Below are 21,889 nucleotides of genomic sequence, written 5' to 3'. Positions count from 1 at the left end.
GAGGGGAAAACAGTTTGATAATAAAATAAAAACTACTGAGCAAGAACTACACACACACACACACACACACACGGAATTAAAACTCTAAATGAGCAAATGATATACATAAAATAAATGAATAGAAATTGGAATAAAATATATTCTACTTATATTAATAAAATATATTCTACTTAATTTAACAAAGAAAAAGATCGTTTAAACACCTTATTTGTACATATAAATAACCCACACAAAATATTCTAAAATAAAAAATGAATAAAGGAAATTGCAACACACTAACACTTTTCTGCTTTCTTGAATTTTTTTTGGAAGCAAAGTCAATAATCGAATAATCAAATTCAATAATGTCATCAATAGAAATTGTATTGGTTATGTACCGAATGAATACCGATTTATTTAATTGAAAGAAGCATTTCATAACAACGTGAAACCCCTGCGATCACGGGCATGTATCTGTAGATATAGCAGGATGAATGCAAACCCCATGCGAACGCAGGAAAGATAACTATCATATCACGTGTGATTGTCGACCTGTGCAAGATTCTCAAAACAGACCACGCCTTCCCGATGACGCAATATCTGTTACGCTGTCCTGCAATCCCTGGGTGGAAAAAGTGCCTGCCACGTAACCGCATCGTTTTGAACCTGCTACGTCATCATGCATCGCCACAAAAACACAGGAACATCATCAGGACAGGGGAGCTTTACACATTCCAGTTTGTCGGTAAAATGACAGGCTGTGTTTTTTGAGAAAGAGAGAGAGAGAGACTGGTGAAAAATTACTGTTTATAATGTAAGCGCTAACAGGACCCAAACTTGTGTCATTGATTACATATCAATGTATCAACATATCAATGAACGATACATCGAAGTAATTGGAAAATCGCTGTTGTATAACACTTTCCAGGTCGTGCTGTTATACAAAAAACAATGCATTCTGGGGGTTATGGGCACTCCGCTTGCACGTTGTGTCGCATCACACCACCCTAGCGTGCAATAATTTTGCATAACAGCACGGACTGGAGTGTGTTATTGGTTACATAAAATAGTCTCTTTTTATGTACAGGATGTGTGTTTTGTGTCATGCCGTGTTCTGTAACATCCGTGGTTAAAAAATAATAATAATAATAAAAAAATATTATTATTAAAAAAATATATTAAATAAAAAATAAAGCAATAATAATAATACCACCAGGCCGCTAGGTGGAGATAACTCACTACGTTAATTACTTAACGTAATAAATTCAGTGCAGAAGAAGAAAAAGGAAGAAAAAATAATTTCCACTGGTGACGGCGACACTCTGCATTTTTTCGGCTCGGGAACCTGAGCGTTCTCATTCAGCTAATCATCTTCTTCTTCTTCTTTTTTTTTTTTTTTTTACAAAAAAAAAAAAGACTATTCCGACCAAGTTAATCTGATCGAGTTAAAAATATAAATAAAAGTACTCGTTATTGTGTCTGAGATCAATTAAAACCGCACCTCGCTGGCTGAGCTGCTCGGCTAACGGTGAGTGGCTGAATCCCAAATCGACTTCCACTTCCTGCATACGTCCACTACAGAGGCTGCGAAAACAATGGCGCCTACGCCCCTTTGCAGTGCACTTGATTTATCCAATAGGAAGTTATTTGGGATTCAGCCATAGTAAATCGTTAGGGTGCTGGTTCAGCTAGTTTTTCCATTGTTTGTGTTGTGTTGTTTTTTGTTTGTTTGTTTTAACATTTTTATGTTAAGCGATGATTTATGGAGTCCATAAATTAGCGTGTTATATATATACATATATATGGAGAGAGTTATTGTTTCGGTGTTCCGCTAGTGATTAAATAGGCAGGTTCGTTTAGCCTACATTGTTCTTCTCGGCTGCTTTTTTTTCTTTTCTCTCTTCAAACATCACAGCACGGTTATATAACCATAGATGTGATAAGTTGGCACCAGGCAGCAATTTCAATAAATAAATAAATTCATAACAAATGTGAAATGTAACAGACACGAAGGCCTAGAAGGACGACTCCTGTGTAGTTTGTCCGCTGCAGTGTACAGGTTACATTCACCACAAAGGCTTTAGCTGTTAGCATTCAGCGAGTTATTAGCACGCTAGCTAACATTTCAGAGCTAAGCGGTCAAGCTGCTGAGAGTTAGCTAATCAACCCTGGTCAAGGTTTTTTTTTCCTCCTCACTTATTTGCAACCAGTGACTAAAATGTTTCGCAATTGAGGCCTGTTATTATTATTATTATTATTATTATTATTATTATTATTATTATTATTATTTTAGGAAAAAAAACTTTTGTGAAGGTTTCTTTACGTTCAATCTGTATATCTTAAAAAAAACCCAAAACAAATTAAATGAAGTGTTTATACTTTTCTTCAGACGGTGGTCTCTTGCAATGCCTCGGACGCAGGCGCATGACCCTGCTCACTCACAGGTAAAGAATAGCCATGTGAAACACCTCATTCTTTTAAATATCTCATTCGTTTATCCAGTTAAAATAGTTATGTTTTCCAAATTTTTCCTGTGAAACACCTCATTGTTCTATCTATCTATCTATATACACATATACATACATCTAATTTATTTATTTTTGTTTTTAAAGGTTACGTTCTCCAAATTTTGGTCATTAGCTAGTTCCCAGGTTACTAGCTAGCCCTCCTGTGTCATTCGACAGCTGTTCAGGATGAGGGCTGGTGTGCTCTTTCTCTGATTGTGCGTTCACACCTGTTCCTCCAGTGTGGACTCGGCGCGAAAACGAAACGAGCCCCAGACCAACTGTAGGGATTGTAAACGCATGCATAGAAATCCTTCGTCCGTTGGTCAGAAATACGGTGACGGGGAAAAAGTTAAACCGTTACCGAGGCTGAGTCTGAAACTGTGACGGTACGTACGGCACGGCCGTCTATACAGGACATACCGATGAGTACGAATACAAGGTGGACGTGCTACGGTATGTCGGCGTCATAACCGCAAAAACGTAGAGCCTGCCAGATTAGAGCACCCGCACTGCGCAACTTTTTCTCGTTTAAACCTTTTAACAAGTTAACAGTTTACCGCGGTGTCGTTAAACAAGTACGGTTTAACCGTAAATAAAAAAAAAGCCACCCAAGCATGGAGAACACTTCGGCGTGCTTAATATCTTAGTAGATAATTCTGGAACTGACTAGTGTAAAGTGTTTCGCGCATCACATCCTGCACCTTGTTTCTCCAGAATTTGGGGTAAATGCAAGCTTCCTAAGCGCTTAACTCTGACCTTTGGCTCAAGTTTATTTTGTTGTCTGCAACCCAAAACGCACACCATGTTTGATTCGCTTCCTTCCATCTGAGGTGATTCGGGGCGCTTGTGGAGATGGTCTCGGACCGTTTGTTCTGGTTCCGACCTGACGGACCAGACGGAACGCACCAGGGTTCGTTTTTGAAAGAACCACTGAGAACTTGCATGCTTGTGCGACATCGCACAGCCGATGCACCCTTGAGAATCCAGGTTTACCGACATGCGCTTGATGATAAGGCTTTAATTTGACAATTTGTTTTTTCTCTCCGGCCGTCAGGTTGAAGATGTGCCGACTCGTACAAGCGGAGAGACGTCAAACTTCGAACAGAATGAACTTCTTGACGACGAGTTTGGATCCGACGAGTCTGGTCAGTGCAGAGATGGTTACGTGGCCTCTTTATATAAATGTGTTGATGAACTTTTCGTTGTATCTGACTGTGTGTGTGGGTTTCTTCATCGATGTGCACATTAGGACGCTGCTTGAAGGAAGAGTCTTTGGAGCTGGACAGCGAGGATGATGACGGTGATGGAAACGATCTCGACAGACTGAACATCATCTGCATTAAGGAGGAAGATCCCGAAGACGACGACTACCTCTGTAAGACAGCAGGGCACATCAGAGTCCACTCAGTCACAACGTTTACATGGGCAGCAATAATCTAATTATTGACCTTATTCTGAATAAGACAGTATTCTGATTAAGGTGTTTACATGGGCAGCAATAATCTAATTATTGACCTTATTCTGAATAAGATAATATTCAGTATTATTGTTTGTCTGAATATTATCTTTATACAGTTTTGGGTGTTTCAGTTTTAATTTTACGACCATTTCAAGTGCAGTTAATTATTTGTCATGCTATCCGTGCAAATAGATGACTGCTTGAAGCCGTGGATTGCGTCCCAAACCGCGTCCTTACCGTCTATATAGTATATAGAAATAGATGTATTTTGCCTACTATATATTAGGTAATTACGCGGTTTCGGACGCAGCCGTGCTTTCTTTTTGCCATCAAACAGTTGAGCGCTGCCGTGTATGTACGTGTCTTGTCGCAAAATGCGGTGAAAACTCCCACATGACGTTAATAGTATGATTAAGGTGTGTACATGTCTGTAACGCACTTCAATAATGCGACTAAAACAGGAATACTCCACACATCTTAATTCGATTTGTGTTTACATCAAGTATGACTTTAATCGGATTGAGGCCATCAGTAATCGCTGTTTACATGCTAGTTTCTTGATCAGAGAATCGTCTTAATTGGGTTAATATCGGAATTTCGTTGTCCATGTAAATGTGCTAAGTGACACACCCTGTGTAGTGCACTATATGTTCCTTATATATGACAGAATAAACTCTTTAAGGCAAGACACTGCGTGTAGCATCTTAAAACGATGAGCTGATATTATTAATTTTTTTATTTATGCAAAGAAGGCTTAACATAAATATATGTACGTTGGGATCATGTGAGACCCAAAATAAAACCTCTAATCTTTGGATGGTTTTACAGAGGTTTTTGGATCATAATTTCTTTGTTTAACAAAATACCATACACTGTTTTGTGGAAATGTTTTTTTTTTTTTTTTTTTTTTTAAATTTATATATACTATATATTTTCTTATATATCTTATGATGGATTTTTTTTGTCTGAAATGTCCTAATACAAATCCAGCTGTGAGCAGCGTCTAGATAACTTCCTCTATAATATCCTGACTGCAGGATTGTTTTTTTAAATTATTATTTCTTTTAGATTTTTTGGGTGTGGTTTATAAAGGTTTTATGAAGGAAGTTGACATGTTTCAAAATGGCGTGTGTATAAACATATAGCAGGACACAAATCAATCGATCAAAATGAGACTACAGCGTAAAGAAAAGAGTCATTTGTCGTGTCTGTAGTGTCTTGCCTTAAACTTGGTTACGTGATAATCTACCTATGCATGCGCAAATAATGAACTTCTTGAAGATGGGTAATTGATATAAATCTGAAAACACAGAAACCACTTTAAACATGAACGATGAACTACTTTAACAGATATACGAGTTAATCTACTGGAATATGGATAAAATCGTATATGGTAAACATCCTGAATAAGATGAGCGATCTACTTGAGCTCCTATATCCTACTTGAATAAATATTAAACGACTCAGAACAAGGATACACGGTAACTTAACTTACTGGAACACATGAAGAACCCGCCCGTACACAAAGCACGTTTGTCGCCTTCTCTGCTTCCAGACTGCGAGGTTTGCAAATGCTTTTTCGTCAACAAGTGCGAGGTTCACGGTCCCGCTCTGTTCGTTCCCGACGCTCCGGTTCCCATGGGGGTGGCGGAGCGTGCCAGACGAACCCTTCCGCCTGGACTTGAGATTCGGAAGTCCGACGTTCCCGATGCCGGCCTGGGGGTGTTTAATAAGGGAGAGACAGTTCCAGTTGGAGCACACTTCGGACCCTACCAGGGAGATCCAGTAGACCGAGAGGAAGCGATGAACAGTGGTTATTCATGGGTGGTGAGTAAATACCATCAATTAAATCAGTCAATGATCGGTTAAAAAAAACTAACTACGCTAATGTGTCGAAAGTAACTATTGCAATATTTTTTTGCAGATATACAAGGACAGGCAGCGTGAGGAATATGTAGACGCTACGAATGAGATTCATGCTAACTGGATGAGGTGAGGAATACACTGCTGATGGCTGTTGAGTTATTTGGATTTCCCCTGCCACATGCTTTGCTACTCCTTGTCTAAATTCTGTCTTTTTGCTTGTGCTTGATCTCTGTTTCTCATTCTTTTTCAGGTACGTGAATTGCGCTTGTACTGATGAGGATCAGAATCTCATGGCATTTCAGTACCAAGGAGGGATTTTCTACCGCTGCTGTCGACCCATCAAACCAGGACAGGAGCTTCTAGTGGGCTACGAAGAGGAATACGCCAAAGATCTCAGTCCTGCATTTGAATACCTTTGGAACAAAAAGTGTTCCACGAATGGTTATGTACCAACGTTTTAATTTCATTATGCTTATTTAGACTATGATTTTTAAAAAAAAGTGTACTTGATTCGTACTACATACGGTGTATGCTCCTGCAGACAGATTGAGGTAATAAGACCTGACCTGGTAATAAGACTTATGAATCGGGTAGTATTGCAAATGCCGTTTAGACACAGAAAGCATTTTTTTTTTTTTTTTTACAGGTATACATATTAGCAGTTTTTGTTGACCCTGTCCATTCTAGGGCAACTCACTTGCTTATGATTCTCCTACCCAAGTAGAACTACAATTGTGCTTGGAAGTTTGTGAACCCTTTAGAATGTTCTCTATTTCTTCATAAATATGACCTTAAACATCATCAGATTTTCACACAAGTCCTAAAAGTAGATCAAGAGAACCCAGTTGAATAAATGAGACAAAAAATATTATACGTGTTCATTTATTTTTTGCAGAAAATAATCCAATATTACATATCTGTGAGTGGTAAAAGTATGTGAAGCTTTGTTTTCAGTATCTGGTGTGAACCCCTTGTGCAGTAATAACTGCAACTAAACATTTGTGGTAACTGTTGATCAGTCCTGCACGTCGGCTTGGAGGCATTTTAGCCTGTTCCTCAGTACAGAACAGCTTCAACTCTGGTATGTTGGTATGTTTCCTCACATGAACCGCTTGCTTCAGGTTCTTCCACAACATTTCTTCTGGATTAAGGTCAGGACTTTGAATTGACCATTCCAAAACATTAACTTTATTCTTCTTTGACCATTCTTTGGTAGAGCAACTTGTGTGTTTAGGGTCGTTGTCTTGCTACACGACCCACTTTCTCTTCAGATTCAGTAAATGGACAGATGTCCTGACATTTTACTTTATTATTCGCTGGTATCATTCAGAATTCATTGTTCCACCAATGATGGCAAGCCGTCAGATGCAGCAAAACAGGCCCAAACCATGACGCTTCCACCACCATGTTTCACAGATTGGATATGGTTCTTATGCTGGAATGCAGTGTTTTCCTTTCTCCAAACATAATGCTTCTCATTTAAACCAAAAATTCTATTTTGGTCTCATCAATCCACAAAACAATTTTCCAGTAGCCTTCTAGCTTGTCCATGTGATCTTTGAACTGCAGGATGGCAGCAATGTTCTTTTTGGAGAGCAGTGGCTTTCTCCTTGCAACCCTGCCATGTACACCATTGTTGTTCAGTATTCTCCTCATAGTGGACTCATGAACATTAACATTAGCCAATGTGAGAGAGACCTTTAGTTGATTAAAAGTTACCCTGGTGACTTAATGACCTCACAGACTGTTACACGTCTTTCTCTTGGAGTGATCTTTGTTGGTGTTCACTCCTTTTTCCAGCCAGATGAGCATCAACAGCTCTTTTTCTGAGATCCTCAGAAATCTCAATTCCACAAGCATGTGTTGTGAAGATCAGGCTCTGATAGATCCCTGTTCTTTTAAATAAAGCAGGGTGCTCACTCACTCACACCTGATCATCATCTACATCCCAGTGATTGAAAACACCTGACTCTTATCTCGCCTTCAAATGAACTGCTGGTCTTAGAGGTTCGCATACTTTTGCCACTCACAGATATGTAATATTGGATCGTTTTCCTCAATAAATACATGACCAAGTATTATATTTTTGTCTCATTTGTTTAACTAGGAACTCTTGGTCTATTTTTAGGACTTGTGTGAAAATCTGATGTTTTGGGTCATATTTATTCAGATATATAGAAAATTTTAAACTTTCAAGCACCACTGTATGTCACAGGTTAAACCAGGGTGTTCCCTTGTTGGTGGGAACACATTCTAATCATTATTTGGGCTAGAATTAGTGGTACTAGATATGTATTGACAAACTGGACCCATCCAGAGCTGTTATTCTTGAGCTAGCTGCTGCTCTTCAGGGCTTAAACTGGAAGTGCTTGTTATCCCTGGGTTGGAAGTAACCTCTGCTTCATGTTGTTGTGCTAGAGTGGATGTCCCCCATGGCCTTTGTTACCAATCAAATCATCCTCTCTCTGAGGGCATGATTGGTGGCCATGAGGGGATTGGGTACATGAGGAGACGTATGGGTTGACTTGGGTCACTGAAGTTCAAAGTAAAACGTTTTTAGCTCTGTTTCACTCCTCCGAACTGCCAGGGGTGGTATTTTAACACCTGGATACCTTGTGCACATTCGCACATATGTAGAGACCTTTAACACAAAGTTACGTGGTGACCATGTGGCATCATAAAATGCCATCAATATTTGGCTGGTGTTCTTTTAAATTCTTTTTGCCTTCTACACATCAGGCATATCCGTGTAATAGCTTGTAACTACAGTCAGAGCTGGCGATAGTTTCTCAGGTGTTTATTTGGCTACAGGTTAATGGATTAATCTACGCTGCACGCACTTTGCAATTATGGTTGGGGCAGCGTCCATTGGTGTACTGGGCCCTTGGGGTACCATGGCATGTGAGAAGGCCATGAGTGTGGTGGAGTGGGATTGACTTTGTAATTACGCGATTATAACACTGAGTCAGGCGTGTGGTGGGGTGAATTTGCTCTTCATGAACTTGCCTATATGGGCTGGAGGGGTAGTCCTCCATCTTCCTGTGTAATCAGTGAGCAGGGTTTGCCTTGGCCTCTCTCACCAAAGCCTTCTGGGCAACTTCCAGGGCTTCAGTCACTAACAGTTAACCCACGTCTCCAAAAGATCTTCAAGTTTGGGGTTAAGTCTCCACTGAGAATTTAATTCTCTGGTTTGCTTAGCGATTTATACTTTCACAGCAGTCTATAGTAAAGTAGCAACCCGTTGGCTTCCTTCTGATATCCCCGAGCAGTTTGTCCTCGGATTAGTGCTCTAGCGCAGATAGATTCCAACTATTGTGATGGCTGTCAGGTTTTAAATGTCTGTGGGAAAACGTGGCATCCGCAGCTTTAATATTGACAAAAAAAACAGTGTGTTGTATACCATAATACATAATACAACCATAACCTTTTTGCCTTTTTTGTAGTCCTACACGAACCTTAATAGCCTGCTGTCTTGACCTTGGAGCGGAACAATGAAAACGTCTTTCTTTGATGCATCTTAGCTTCCCTTTTTTTTATATATATATATATATATATATATATATATATATATATATATATATATATATATATATATATTTATAAAATCTCACAGCCAAACGGATAAATCCGCCGATGTCTCCGCTCTCAAACATGACAAGGGAGACTTAAAGAAACCAAGGGAAGTGAAGCGACGTGTTTGTAATCAGGGCTACTTTGCTATATAATAATTTAATAAGCATCTTCACTGCTGTTTACCACAGAGCACATGCGCACACAGTTGATATAATTTCATTAAAATTTTATAATGAGCTTAGTCACTGCTAGTAGCTCGTTACATTTATTTACAGTCGTGACTTCAATTTCGCAAGCATTCTTGAACTTGTTTATGGGCAATTAAGCCCAAAAAATGGGTTAAATGCTCAGGCTAGCGATTATAGCTACAGCCGATTCATAACCAGTTTCTGGTATTTTTTCCGCTGTAGTGACATAACGTGTACATGACACGTGTTCATCTGGCCCTACCATCTTCTCTCCAGCATTTCTGGAGACTGGGAGCAGACACCAGCATCCAGTCAGTTTTCACAGCACTAACCATGGCAGAGCAACTGTTTTCAGTAGGGAGATTCCCTGTGCTAATTATGCGGTTATGCTTAGCCAATAAAACGGTCAAAGGCTCTCATGCCATGTTGATAGCTGTGTTTGGGGAATATTTCCCAGCTGACTGTGAACCGCCAAGCTTCAGCAGTATCTGGCAGCCTTTACCAGCCACAGAGGCTGCTGGTAGGCTCCAAACTGTCTGGGTCTTGAGCCCTAAAAGTACAAACATCACACTGACATCTTGCCCGCACTATTGACTTACTTTTAATTGTGGATACCCCTCCACCTCATGGAGCCATTCATGAAGTGCTGCCGATGGGACATTTGGGACATCAAAAACCAAATCTTTTAGCTGTGTCTGCATCAGACAGGGATTTTGATTACTTAGTTGTGTGTGTGTGTGTGTGTGTGTGTGTGTGTGTGTGTGTGTGTGTGTGTAAGCATAATTTCTGCCAATGACCTACTGTTTTCCTCAGAAGCACAATGGACTGCTTGGACAAACACTTTTGCATTTTATTTACCACAATTCCTGTTTTTCTTGTTCTGAAACTACATTCGTATTCGCAGCTCGTCTGTTAGACTTGTATTAGTAGTGCTGTGAGATGTGCTTTTTGTGCTATTATCGCTCTGGAACACCGTTCCCTTTCAAGTCGCCTTTTGACAACATGACCGATATTTCAAGTAAATGTCCAACCATCCATCTTCTCTGTAGAGCCGTGTGTGTAGGCAAACTGCCTCATCACATCTGGGAATGGCCCTATTACCTCTGGGAACCAGAGGCATAAAGGTGCCACCATGCATAAGATGGGTTCTGATGGGCCTCTATCAAGGAACAGGCCATCTGGAATATGTACACCACCCTCATGCAGATCTCACGGTGACGATGCAGACAGTTTCATGGTGAACAGGAGATATAGCTAGTACTGGAGTAGACCATACGGCTCATCATGGTGAAATCCAGGCCTTGCTGCCATGCTTGGACTGTGAGCCGCACCTACAGCAGTAGGCCCTGCATGGGTGATTGCAAATAAAGTGATTTTAGAAGTCCATAGAGCCTGCACCTAATCCCAAGTACCACAGACAGGAACATATCCTTGTTCTAGTTAGAAGCGCGTGAGCTCCTACTCTCAGGAAGCAGGGTTTGCTTTCAGAAAGGAGAGACCCTCAAGTCCTTCCTAACTGTATTTGTGCTGTCAAGTTTTCTTTAAAAAAATATTTTGTCAATTAGCTTCTTTCAGAAACACTTACAAGACAATTATGTGTTGCGGTGATTGTGATTAGCGTGGTGGGAGAATATGCCATCCCTCCCACTAATAGAGCCACGGATGGTTGTGGTATTGGTGGGATTCAGACTTGTTCGAACAGTTGGAAATTGTTGGACCTAATGGTTAACCTCTGGAGAATGACTTACCCACCAGGGCAGCACAATGGGGCACTTTTCAAGACATGAGTGCCTTCTATGCTGGGAGCTTTTAAGCCAAAGGAGTGTTTCTGAAAAAAGTTAGGTGTCCATCAATTATCCGGCTCCCCAATAGTCAGATGCGGGATCTCCCCCATGTGTTGAGATCTCTTAATCCCACGACTCAGACAGGATGCTCATGTAGCTGTAGTATTATCGTTGTCAGCATTTTTTTTGGCCAACAGTCACCTTGACAGTGGGCTGGGAGGACTGCTTGCCTTGGCAGTAAGACTGCCCTGCATGCTCTGACAACCAGATGGTTTCAGAGTGACCTTGTGACAAAACTCAGGGTTCCTGTTTAAGGTTATGTGCCTCAAGTACCTAGGGGTTGACTTTGCAGTGTGCAGCAAGTGTTAATCTGTAGAATGTTCGCATTGCTACAGTACTATTGTTATGGCAAACAACCAAAGGTGTGTTTCATCCTCATGGACTCTGAGAAGCATGCCATTCCAGGAGATTTGCATTGTTCATCGGCATGCACCTTATTCTAAGATATTGTAAGAGGAACATTGCTGCCCTTCCATTTAGAGGGTACGTCAGTTCTATAGGTTGTCCTGCTGTTGAAACACCGACCTGGGAGTGTTAGGAGGGGTGAAATGGAATGTTCGTTTACGTATATAACGGTGTTCTATGAACTCCAGATAGCCACGAGGGTTCCCAGTCACTTGGAACCTAAGCCAAATTCAGCAAGAAGGTTCCATTGGGAATGCCGGCCATTTCTGGGGCGTTTTATAGCGTCATATTTTAGCCATGTGACTTTGTATTAACGACCTTGACATGTATGCATGCTCAATATAAGGTATCAAGGTGTTGAAACACCTCTCGAGGTTCTCCAGAGTGTGTCCACATAAACTGTGGCTACACATGTTAGCAAATTGTTTCATTAGTCTTTGAAACGTAGCAGGTGCGTTTGTCAAGGCCAGATATTTTCATCCGATGCTTTTAAGAGTGAATCTGGAGTGAAACTCAGAGAATCTAGAGGTAGGCAGATTTTATTAATACAGTTTTAAACCATCTAGCTTAGTCATGTAGTGAGCAGATCTGATCAAAATCATTGCAGTCATCAATCTATTATAATGGAAATGTGTTTTTTTTTTTTGGTCGGATCCCTAAAGTTCTCTAGAGTTATCCACCACTATGACACGTGCAAATAAATGGTCTAGGCTGTTGGAACACATATAACTGTCAGAAAAAGGTTGGTAATCTCCTGTCAGCTTTGTCACCTATAGATATACAGGTGGGTGACCATGTTAAAGGAAAAAAACTCAATGTGCATAGTAAAGTTTTGGGCCACCATGAGTCACGAGAACACCTTCATGTTGCTTTGAAGTCTCTGAACTGTTACTGTACTGTTATTAAAGAGATGGAACGGTTCTTCCTATAGACCGTTCTCTCAGTTGGTGTTCAACTGGGAATTAAAGTGGACCTAAACCAAGCCAGCAAAATGCCTCCATGGCATAAAAGGGGCACCTATTTTTTATTGTTGTTTTTTTTTTTTTGTCACTTATGTTGGTATTGTCTTGTTTTGTCTTTTATTACTCTGCTTACTTGCATCCAGGTACGAGCAGTCAGGTGGGAGATGCCCTGTCAATGTAGGGATTTTCTTCAGGTGAGTGAACTGCACCCACAGGTAAGTCAGGCTTTTGACTTGACAAACTGCCTGCTGTGGTTTTAACCATCAGTTCCACCTGATATTCTGGGCCGAGCCCCCTTGGCAAACAGATGGAGAGGTCAGCAGTGTGACTTTGTCTATGCTGAAGATTCTTCTGAAGCTACCGCTCAGGGTCTGGTGCATTCTGAGTGGTGGATGGCTAATGAGTTTGTATCATCGATGATAATTCTTATCGCTCCTGGGACCTTTACCTCTCCTGCCATGGGATGTGGTGTTGCACTTTCTTTGAACCACAAGTAGGCCTCTCTATTGGTGATTTCTTTAGCCCACGATTTGGTTCGAATTTCTACACTGTCGATAAGCCTGCGATGCTTGCCATCGACTGTGGCTGTTTCTGGGGCCCACTTCCCAAACCAGCGTTTCATCCTAAGGTCTCATTTCCACAGTATGCAAATTGTTACCTTTCTTTCATTGTCCAAATGACAGCTAATGCGCACTTTTCTTCAGCGCATGGGATTTGAGTTTTGGTGGCGTTTTGAACGTATTAACACGAACGTCCGTCGTTGAAATTATATTTTGCTTCATGCGGTAAGTACAGGAACTAATCTGCTGATAACGGGTGTCAATGACTTGTCAGCCTAGCTAGAGCATTTCTGTGGGGGAATTAAATCTGGTCTAAAGCTGTGAAGCTGCTGCCTCACTTCCGTGTCAGAGCAGCCCGTTTTCTAGCGTGTTTGTGCTCATTATTTAGCAAGTGTCTTACCGCGTCTAGTGGTCGCTACGTTGTGTCTCGGACGTGAACGTTTTTTTTGTTATTGGTTGTGTTAAACTACATGGCTTGGTTGGTTACTGCTACTGATATTAGTAATTAACATTATTGTTTTTGAAGCAGTTCATAAACAAAAAATATTGTTTCCTAAATTAAAACAATGCATTGCATTTTGAAGTTGTCTGTTTTTTTTTTTTTGTCCTGCTCCAGAAATGAATGGCATCCTGTTGCAAGCCTTCTCCTGCTCCTTGTGTGCACTTTCCTATACATCTTTATTTCACTTCCACAAACATATCAAGAGATGCCACTATGAGGAGTATGTGAGACTGGTGAATTCAGGAGAGATTACCTATGAGAAATTAAATCTGATGCCTACCGACAGCTCGAGTAGTCATCAGTCTGGAGCTGACTCCTCTAGTATGTTGGGCGTTACAACCTCTAGCAGTCAAACGCAGATAAAAACTCACCGCTGTTCAGAATGTGGCGAGAGTTTTGTTCAAGAGAGCGATCTCGAACTGCACCGGCACGTTCACACGGGAAAGAAGACCAAGTCGTACGAGTGCTCGCATTGCGGCAGGAGTTTCACTCAAGTGAGCCATCTCCGAGCACACAAGCGCATTCACACAGGAGAGAGGCCGTACCGCTGCTCGGAGTGCGGAAAGAGTTTTATTCAGAGGAGTAACCTCCGAACACACCTGCGCATCCACACAGGAGAGAAGCCGTATCGCTGCTCAGAGTGTGGGCGGGGTTTTACCCACCAGAGCAATCTTAACACGCACCAGCGCATTCACACGGGAGAGAGACCGTTTCATTGTTTGCTGTGCGGGAAGACCTTTGCGCAGCAGAGCGCTCTTCGGCTACACCAGCGTGTCCACACGGGAGAGAAGCCGTATCGCTGCTCAGAGTGTGGGAAGAGATTTGTCCAACTGGCGGGTTTGCAGAAACACCAGTCTATTCACAAAAGAGAGCGGCCTTATCACTGCTTACAGTGCGGGATCAGTTTCACTCACCGGACCCATCTCCAAGAACACGAGCGCATTCATATCGGAGAGCGGCCGTACCACTGCGCCCAGTGTGGGAAGAGTTTCTCTCACCAGCGGAATTTGCACCAGCACCAGCTCATCCACACAAAAGAGAAGCTGTACCACTGCTCACAGTGCGGGAAGAGTTTCTCTTTCCAGCACAGGTTGCAGCGGCACCTTCGCATTCACACGGGAGAGCGGCCGTACCAGTGCTTGCAGTGCGGGAAGAGTTTTTCTTCCCAGCACAAACTGCAAGTACACCAGCGCGTTCATACGGGAGAGAAGCCGTATTCCTGTTCACAGTGCGAGAAGAATTTCACGAGCGCCAGCAGCCTCAAGATACACCAGCGCATCCACACAGGAGAGAAGCCGTATCATTGCTCCCAGTGTGGGAAGAGTTTTACTTGCCGGACCAACCTCCGACAGCACCAGCGCATTCACACAGGAGAGAAGCCGTATGACTGCTCGAAGTGTGCGAAGAGTTTTACTTGCAAGTCCAATCTCCGACAACACCAGCGCGTTCACGCGAAAGAGAGAAGCCGGACGTTGAAGACGCAAGAGCAAGAAACCTGATTTGTCACGATCGCTGATTTTTAGGTTGACTCGCGTTACGGTCGGGGCAGCACAGCGACATGGCAGGTAGTGTTGGTACCTCACAGCTCCAGGGTCCAGTAGTGTTAGTTTGTTTCTGCAAGGACTTCCTCCCACCTTCCAGACATGCCAGTAGATGGATACTCTAAACTTCCCTATCTGTGAATAAATGCATGAGTGTGTGATTTTTTTTAAAATCCTGTCCCGTTTTAGGGTATGCTCCCAGTGTTCCTGGGATAGGCCTTGGGATACACCCCGATGAGGAAATAGCCGTTACTTAAGACTGAGATGAAATGAAAATGTTCTGCATTTTATGTAGCTAAATGGTCTTGTATACTCGTCGAGAGCATGTGTTGAATGTTATATTGCATTCATATGTTTTCTTTGTCTTAGATAGTAGCTTAAATAGTGTTGCTAAAATATATAAAGAACATTTTCATTGTAAATTATGTTCCACGAAATGGATTTCAGACTTTTTTTTTCCCCTCTCCAACATCCTGTATCGTCTCCGCTTATTTTAATACTAACGTGAATAGCATTTTATATATATATATATATATATATATATATATATAATATATATATATAATATATATATAATATATATATATATATATATATATATATATATATATATATATATATATATATATATATATATGTGTGTATTTTATAATTGAATTAAAAATCAAGCTCTAGAGTAAAATTGTCCTTACTGAGGGACAGATGTAGTACCCAAGATCAGTATTTCTTTTAATAGCACTTAAGAGGTGGACACTTCTGTTCTTGTGTGGTGTTTTTTTTTTTTTTTCTTTTTTCTTCTTCTTCTTTTTTTTTTTTTTTTAATTTTTTTTTTTTTTTTATAAAAAGTCTCAATATATCTTCCGTAGCTGTGTTTGGAAATTACAAGAAGGCAGAAATGTAGCAGGCCAAACTTTGTGGGACACCATATTGAACTATTTTTTTAGGCACTGAATAATTCCAATTGATTACACAGATTACCATTGTTTTTAATCAAGCATGTTTTCAAACCTGTCTATTAAAATAATCATGATTAAAATGGTGTCAAATGCTGTACTCAAGTCCAGTACATATACTCAACATGTCCGAGACGTGCGGTTGGTAATTTGCCACATTAGCTAGCACTGATTCTGTATTAGGATGGTTCCATAAACCAGAAAAAAAAAAAAAACCTCTAGAATTTCCAAAAAAAAAAAGAAGCTGTGTTTGAGATATTATGGGGGAGAATCTAAATGCATCTTATCTTGAGAAGAGGCCTATCAGCTAGGGGGGGGAGGGGGGGATATGGTATGAGCTGAGTTAGTCACTGATTAAAGTCACGTTTACAGATGGTTGGTCTACAGGATGTGAACGTCAAGCTATAGAGCTAATTATACACAGCAGGACTGCAGACAACTGTTGGGCATTATTCGTTTTTCAGGGAAGCTCTCTTGCGATGTGTCAGACTAAATCACATCCAGTCTGGTTAAATAACATATACATGAGTTAAAATGAGCATTTAAAATAAAATAAAAAACCTACTATGGGTCATAAAATCCAGAGCAATGTCAGACAGAAAAAAATTTGTAAGATCAAATAGATGGTAAATCTAAAAGAAAATCTCAAATAAAAGAAAATGCAACCTACAAAAATGGAAGGCAATGGAAAAACAGTAATCTTAAGTTGTTAATACTAGACGGTGAGGTTTTTATTTTTTCTGTTTATCAGCTCATTGAACAGTGGTAATAATAACAATTATTATTAACAATAATGAGATTTCATTTCTCGTATTTTGTATGATGGAACTTGAAGGATCATGCTGGCAATTGTTGGATTTAAAAGAAAAAAAAAAAAGTGTAATTGGTATAGCCACATGCCGTTTTCTAACAATTGAGAGTCGAACGATCTGCACCCAGGCAGTATTTCACCCCTCCTAACGTCCATGTGTGTTCAGAATCACCCAGAAACCATTTTGACATATGGCACAGTGTATACAGTAAATATGGCTGTCATACAGCCGTCTTTCTCCTCTCTTCTTGCCTTGTATACACCAGACTACACATGCACCATATGGAGCTGTCCTTTTAGCAGATTGGGACCATTGATGGAGCTACAGGTGTCCAGTTCTCCAAAGCTGGTGACTCTTATCATCTCGTATCTTCTCTTCTGTCGCAGTGAGTGTATATTTAATGTTTCTAGTTTTTTTTTTTCTTTCTAGATTTGAATTGGTTTCCTTTATTGCCCTTGCTAGTCTTAATAGCATCACTCACTGCGCAGTTCACAAGTCAGTTTTACAAACTGCTTTGTACCATTGCTCAGTAGTGGCACGTACTTCTCTTTCTCCCACCGTGTCGGGTTCTCGGCTCCCGTCTCCTCTGAGCATTTGGCTGTCCAGTGGGCCACTGGGGTAGTTGAGTGGGGCGCTGTTGTCATCCCACACACATTCGCCCTGAGCCTACAAGATGGAGCATACTGGAGTGATGTCAGGTTCACCTCATCCTCCTCTCATCTCACCAGTTTCTCCTTCAGCGTTATCCGCTCAGAGTTTTTTCCCCACTGTCTGACTGATGAATTGTATAATCACTGCCAATGTGTTTGATGGGGTTCCCCTGCCTGTACTGCATACTGTTCATGGCTGAATCTGCTATGTTTTCCCCTAATGCATGATTTAGGGGTTCTCCCCTGTGGATCAGTCTGTTTTGCAGGGCACGGTTATATTACCCTGGTAATATCTGCCCTTTGTGCTTGGGCTGCTCTTTGGACCAGCTGCCAAGCACAGCTTTCAGAATCATGAAACCACCAAACAGACTGGTCACATGGTACTTTTAAGGTCGTGGCAGTGCCGTTCCATGTTTCAGCACCCACAAAAGTTCCATCAACCTTGTGTGTGCCCTAGGCGAGAAAGGGCCATGCCCGCACCCTCAGCCACACTCGGATGTGGTATGGCAGTTGCTTGTTGTGCAGTGACTACATCAGCCCAGTTGACAGTGTTGCATGGCTACAAACTCCAGTTCCGGAGTTCGTACAGTTCAGAATAAAGGGTTCTACACGATGTTGTTTCTTGTTCGTAAGAAGCACAGTGATTTCCGACAAATTGTAGAGTTGAGCCAGGATAAACCAAACACAATAGGAGATTCTGTACCCAGAAACCGATTTGCTCCGTGTGCAGGTGTAGCACGGCACCGTACCACTGATTTCCTGTCCAGTTCTTGAACATGAATGGAGTCCTTTGTTAACGTCTATTAAGTTTCTGGCTGCCTATCGAATGAGCACTGCAAGATGAATGAAGGTTTCTGACTGCTGTACTATGACAGGTTATGTGAACTATGAAAAATGATTGAGCGTCCTTGCTACTGAGTCAGACTACTGGACCTTGTGTTACGTTTTGGGCGGTCTCGCCACAGTAGAAGCCAGTAGACAACGTTTCTCCAGACAGGACTGACGTTCCTTGACAGTTAGCTTGGTATGAGCAGTTTTCTTACCGTTCTGAAGCTCGATGAATACTGTAGATGCTGGCAAGAGTAGAAATGAGTATGTCTGCTTCTAAATGTCCCTTCTAAAAGTCTGACAGAATGCAGTGATTTGCTTCCAGCAGCCATGAGAAACTTTACAGAGAATGACTGGTCATAGGACTGTAGAGTGTAGTCAGAATACTAAAAAAACAACAACATTAAAGGCTTGGAAGCAATATGCCTGTCACAAAGCCTGGCTGGCAGTCTGGTTTACTATGGCAGTGAGAGTGAATAGTCTTTTTTATTATTGTTGTTGTTGAAGCAGTCCATAACAAATATTGTTTCCTAAATCTTTTTGCACTGCATTTCAAGTTGTGTTTTTTTTTTTTTTTTGTCTTGCTCCAGAGATGAATGGCATCCTGTCGCAACCCTTCTCCTGCTCCTTGTGCGCACTTTCCTATACATCTCTGTTTCACTTCCACAAACACATCAAGAGGTGCCACTGTGAGGAGTATGTGAGACTGATGAATTCAGGGGCGTTTACATACGAGATATTAAATCTGATGCCTACCGACAGCTCCAATAGTCATCAAATTGGCGCTGAGTCCTCTGGTACTTTGTGCGTTACAGCCTCTAACAGTCAAATGCAGATAGAAACGTATCACTGCTCAGACTGTGGAGAGAGTTTTATCCGTCAGAGCGATCTCAAACTGCACCAGCTCATTCACACAGGAAAGAAGATCAACTTGTATCAGTGCTCGTACTGCGGGAAAAACTTTACTCAGGCGAGTTATCTCCGACGACACCAGCGCATGCACACGGGAGAGCGGCCGTACCATTGCTCGCACTGCGGGAAGAGTTTTGCTCAACAAGGTAACTTCCGAACGCACCTGCGCATTCACACGGGAGAGAAGCCCTATCACTGCTCGGAGTGCGGTCGAGGTTTTACTCGCCAAAACGCTCTCCAGCTCCACCAGCGCATTCACACCGGAGAGAGGCCATATCAGTGCTCAGAGTGTGGGAAAACGTTTATTCAAAAGATCAACCTCCAAATACACCAGCGCATTCACACCGGAGAGAAGCCGTACCACTGCTCGGAGTGTGGAAGGGGTTTTACTCACCCAACATCTCTCCAGGACCACCAGCGCATTCACACGGGAGAGAAGCCGTATCAATGTTCGCAGTGTGGGAAGAGGTTTTCGCAGCAGAGTACCCTCCACATACACCAGCATGTTCACACACGAGACAAACCGTATAAGTGTTCACATTGTAAGAAGAGTTTTACTCACCAGAGTCTTCTTCAGCAACACCTGAGCTTTCACACGGGCGAGAAGCTGTACCACTGCTCCCAGTGCGGCAAGAGTTTCGCTTACCAGCGTACGTTCCGACGGCACCAGCGCGTTCACACCGGACAGAAGCCGTACTGCTGCTCGCAGTGTGGGAAGAGTTTTTCAGAGATGGGGAATTTCCAAAAACACCAGCGCATTCACACCGGCGAGAAGCCGTACCACTGCTCAGAGTGCGGGAAGAAGTTTGCCCAACTGGGAGGTTTCCAACGACACCAGCGCATTCACACGGGAGAGAAGCCGTATCGTTGCTCCGAATGCGGGATGAGTTTCGCTTATCAGAGTACCTTGCAGCGACACCAGAGCGTTCACACGGGAGAGAAGCTGTATTCCTGCTCGCAGTGCGGGAAGAGTTTCAATTACCTAGAAGGCTTCCAGATTCATCAGCGCATCCACACGGGAGAGAAGCCATACCAGTGCTCCCAGTGCGGGAAGAGTTTTACTTGCAAGTCTAATCTCCGACAACACCAGCGCATTCACACGGGAGAGAAGCCATACCAGTGCTCCCAGTGCGGGAAGAGTTTTACTTGCAGGTCTAACCTTCGACAACACCAGCGCGTTCACACAAAAGAGGGAAGCCACACAGCAACTTAGTATATTACAGATAAGTTGTTTTAAAAAAGAAAAAAGAACCCCGATTAATTGCTTCGTAGTCGGGTAGCATGGTGACACGGCAGGTAGCGTTGATGCCTGAGCTCCAGGGTCAGAGTAGTGTAGAGTTTGATGTGTTCTCTCTGTCCTCCCATCTACCGAAGACATGCCAGTAGACGGATACTCTAGGATCAATCGCTCTAGGTATGAATATGTATGAGAGTATGATGCCCTGTGTCGGACTGATGTCACATTTATGGTGTGTTCCCATCTTGGTCCCATGTGTTCTCGGAATAGACCCCCTGTTTTTGGATAAAGCTGTTAATCAATAATATTTTGCATGTTATGTAGCAAATGTAATATTGTATCCTTGTCGAACGCATGAATTGAATGGTATATTGCATTCATATAATGTTTTTTAAATTTGTTTTTAAACTAAAATAGTGGCTTAAATTGTGTGCTGTGAAAAAAACAACAACAAAACAATCTATACAGAATATTTCATTAGCAAGTCTATATTTCATGCAGTGGTAATTCCAGCTTTAAATCATCCTGCTTCTTGTCCCTTTATTTTAATTCTAACATGAATGGCATTATAATAAATATCATGTTTATTACTTAAATAAAATAAAAAATGCACCAGACTCTAGTGTGAACCTTAGCCTTAATACACAAGATCAGTATTTCTTTCTTTTTTTTGTTTCAATTCAGTAGAAATGTATTTGTATAGTGCTATTGGTAATAGATACTGGGCATGGGGTTGTTGTGAATAGAAGGTCCTGGGATGCAGCAGTTCGTAGTAGGTAAGTTTCTAGGGTGTCCATGTAAAATTTTCCACAGCAAAAGGAAGGTAGACATAAGTATTGATGGGCTTTACAACCAAGAAACAGGAGGAACAGAAGTGAAGCGTTTTGGATCAGTTTGGATAGAGAGTCTAAAGGGTGAGAGATGAACCACAGTAGGAAAAGTGTCAGGATGTGGAAGTGGCATTACATCGGGCACTAAGTGCGAGGGGCAGACATGGCATGAAGCCACCTTTGTACATTGTCACCCTGCCAACCGAACACCAACCAACCCAAGTGAAGATGTGACTGAGAGAAGCCAACAGCATCAGACAGGAACCATGTGTTCTGGAGCA

At 41.8% G+C, this 21,889-nt stretch overlaps 1 protein-coding gene across 5 annotated transcripts; it reads left to right on the top strand.

The window, feature by feature from the left end:
- Positions 1-1,259: 1,259 nt before the first annotated feature.
- On the top strand, positions 1,260-21,395 carry LOC108258657 (gastrula zinc finger protein XlCGF26.1). Of its 5 annotated transcripts, none has more exons than XM_047151329.2 (8): positions 1,260-1,507; positions 2,369-2,423; positions 3,541-3,631; positions 3,736-3,861; positions 5,501-5,772; positions 5,870-5,937; positions 6,062-6,252; positions 19,220-21,395. In XM_047151329.2, the coding sequence occupies exons 2-8, from the start codon at positions 2,385-2,387 to the stop codon at positions 20,752-20,754; spliced, it is 2,322 nt and encodes a 773-aa protein (XP_047007285.2). In that variant the 5' UTR covers positions 1,260-1,507; positions 2,369-2,384; the 3' UTR covers positions 20,755-21,395. The 5 variants fall into 5 exon arrangements, with proteins under 5 accessions (XP_047007285.2, XP_053532271.1, XP_053532274.1 ...); XM_053676296.1 differs by lacking the exon at positions 1,260-1,507 and adding an exon at positions 1,514-1,829; XM_053676299.1 differs by lacking the exon at positions 1,260-1,507 and adding an exon at positions 13,960-15,243 and having other exon boundaries at positions 1,514-2,423; positions 19,487-21,395.
- Positions 21,396-21,889: the final 494 nt, after the last annotated feature.

This window comes from Ictalurus punctatus, chromosome 26, assembly GCF_001660625.3.
Source record: "Ictalurus punctatus breed USDA103 chromosome 26, Coco_2.0, whole genome shotgun sequence".
Lineage (NCBI taxonomy): Eukaryota > Metazoa > Chordata > Actinopteri > Siluriformes > Ictaluridae > Ictalurus > Ictalurus punctatus.
Note: the sequence above shows the minus strand (reverse complement) of the source record. Positions and strands in the feature narration are given on the sequence as shown.

Bases quoted from the DNA above. Each gene is read 5' to 3' on its own strand.
- LOC108258657 (XM_053676299.1), top strand. From the start codon at position 2,385: ATGCCTCGGACGCAGGCGCATGACCCTGCTCACTCACAG. The intron at 3,862-5,500 runs GTAAGACAGCAG...CTCTGCTTCCAG, and splicing joins CGAAGACGACGACTACCTCT to ACTGCGAGGTTTGCAAATGC. The intron at 5,938-6,061 runs GTGAGGAATACA...ATTCTTTTTCAG, and splicing joins ATTCATGCTAACTGGATGAG to GTACGTGAATTGCGCTTGTA.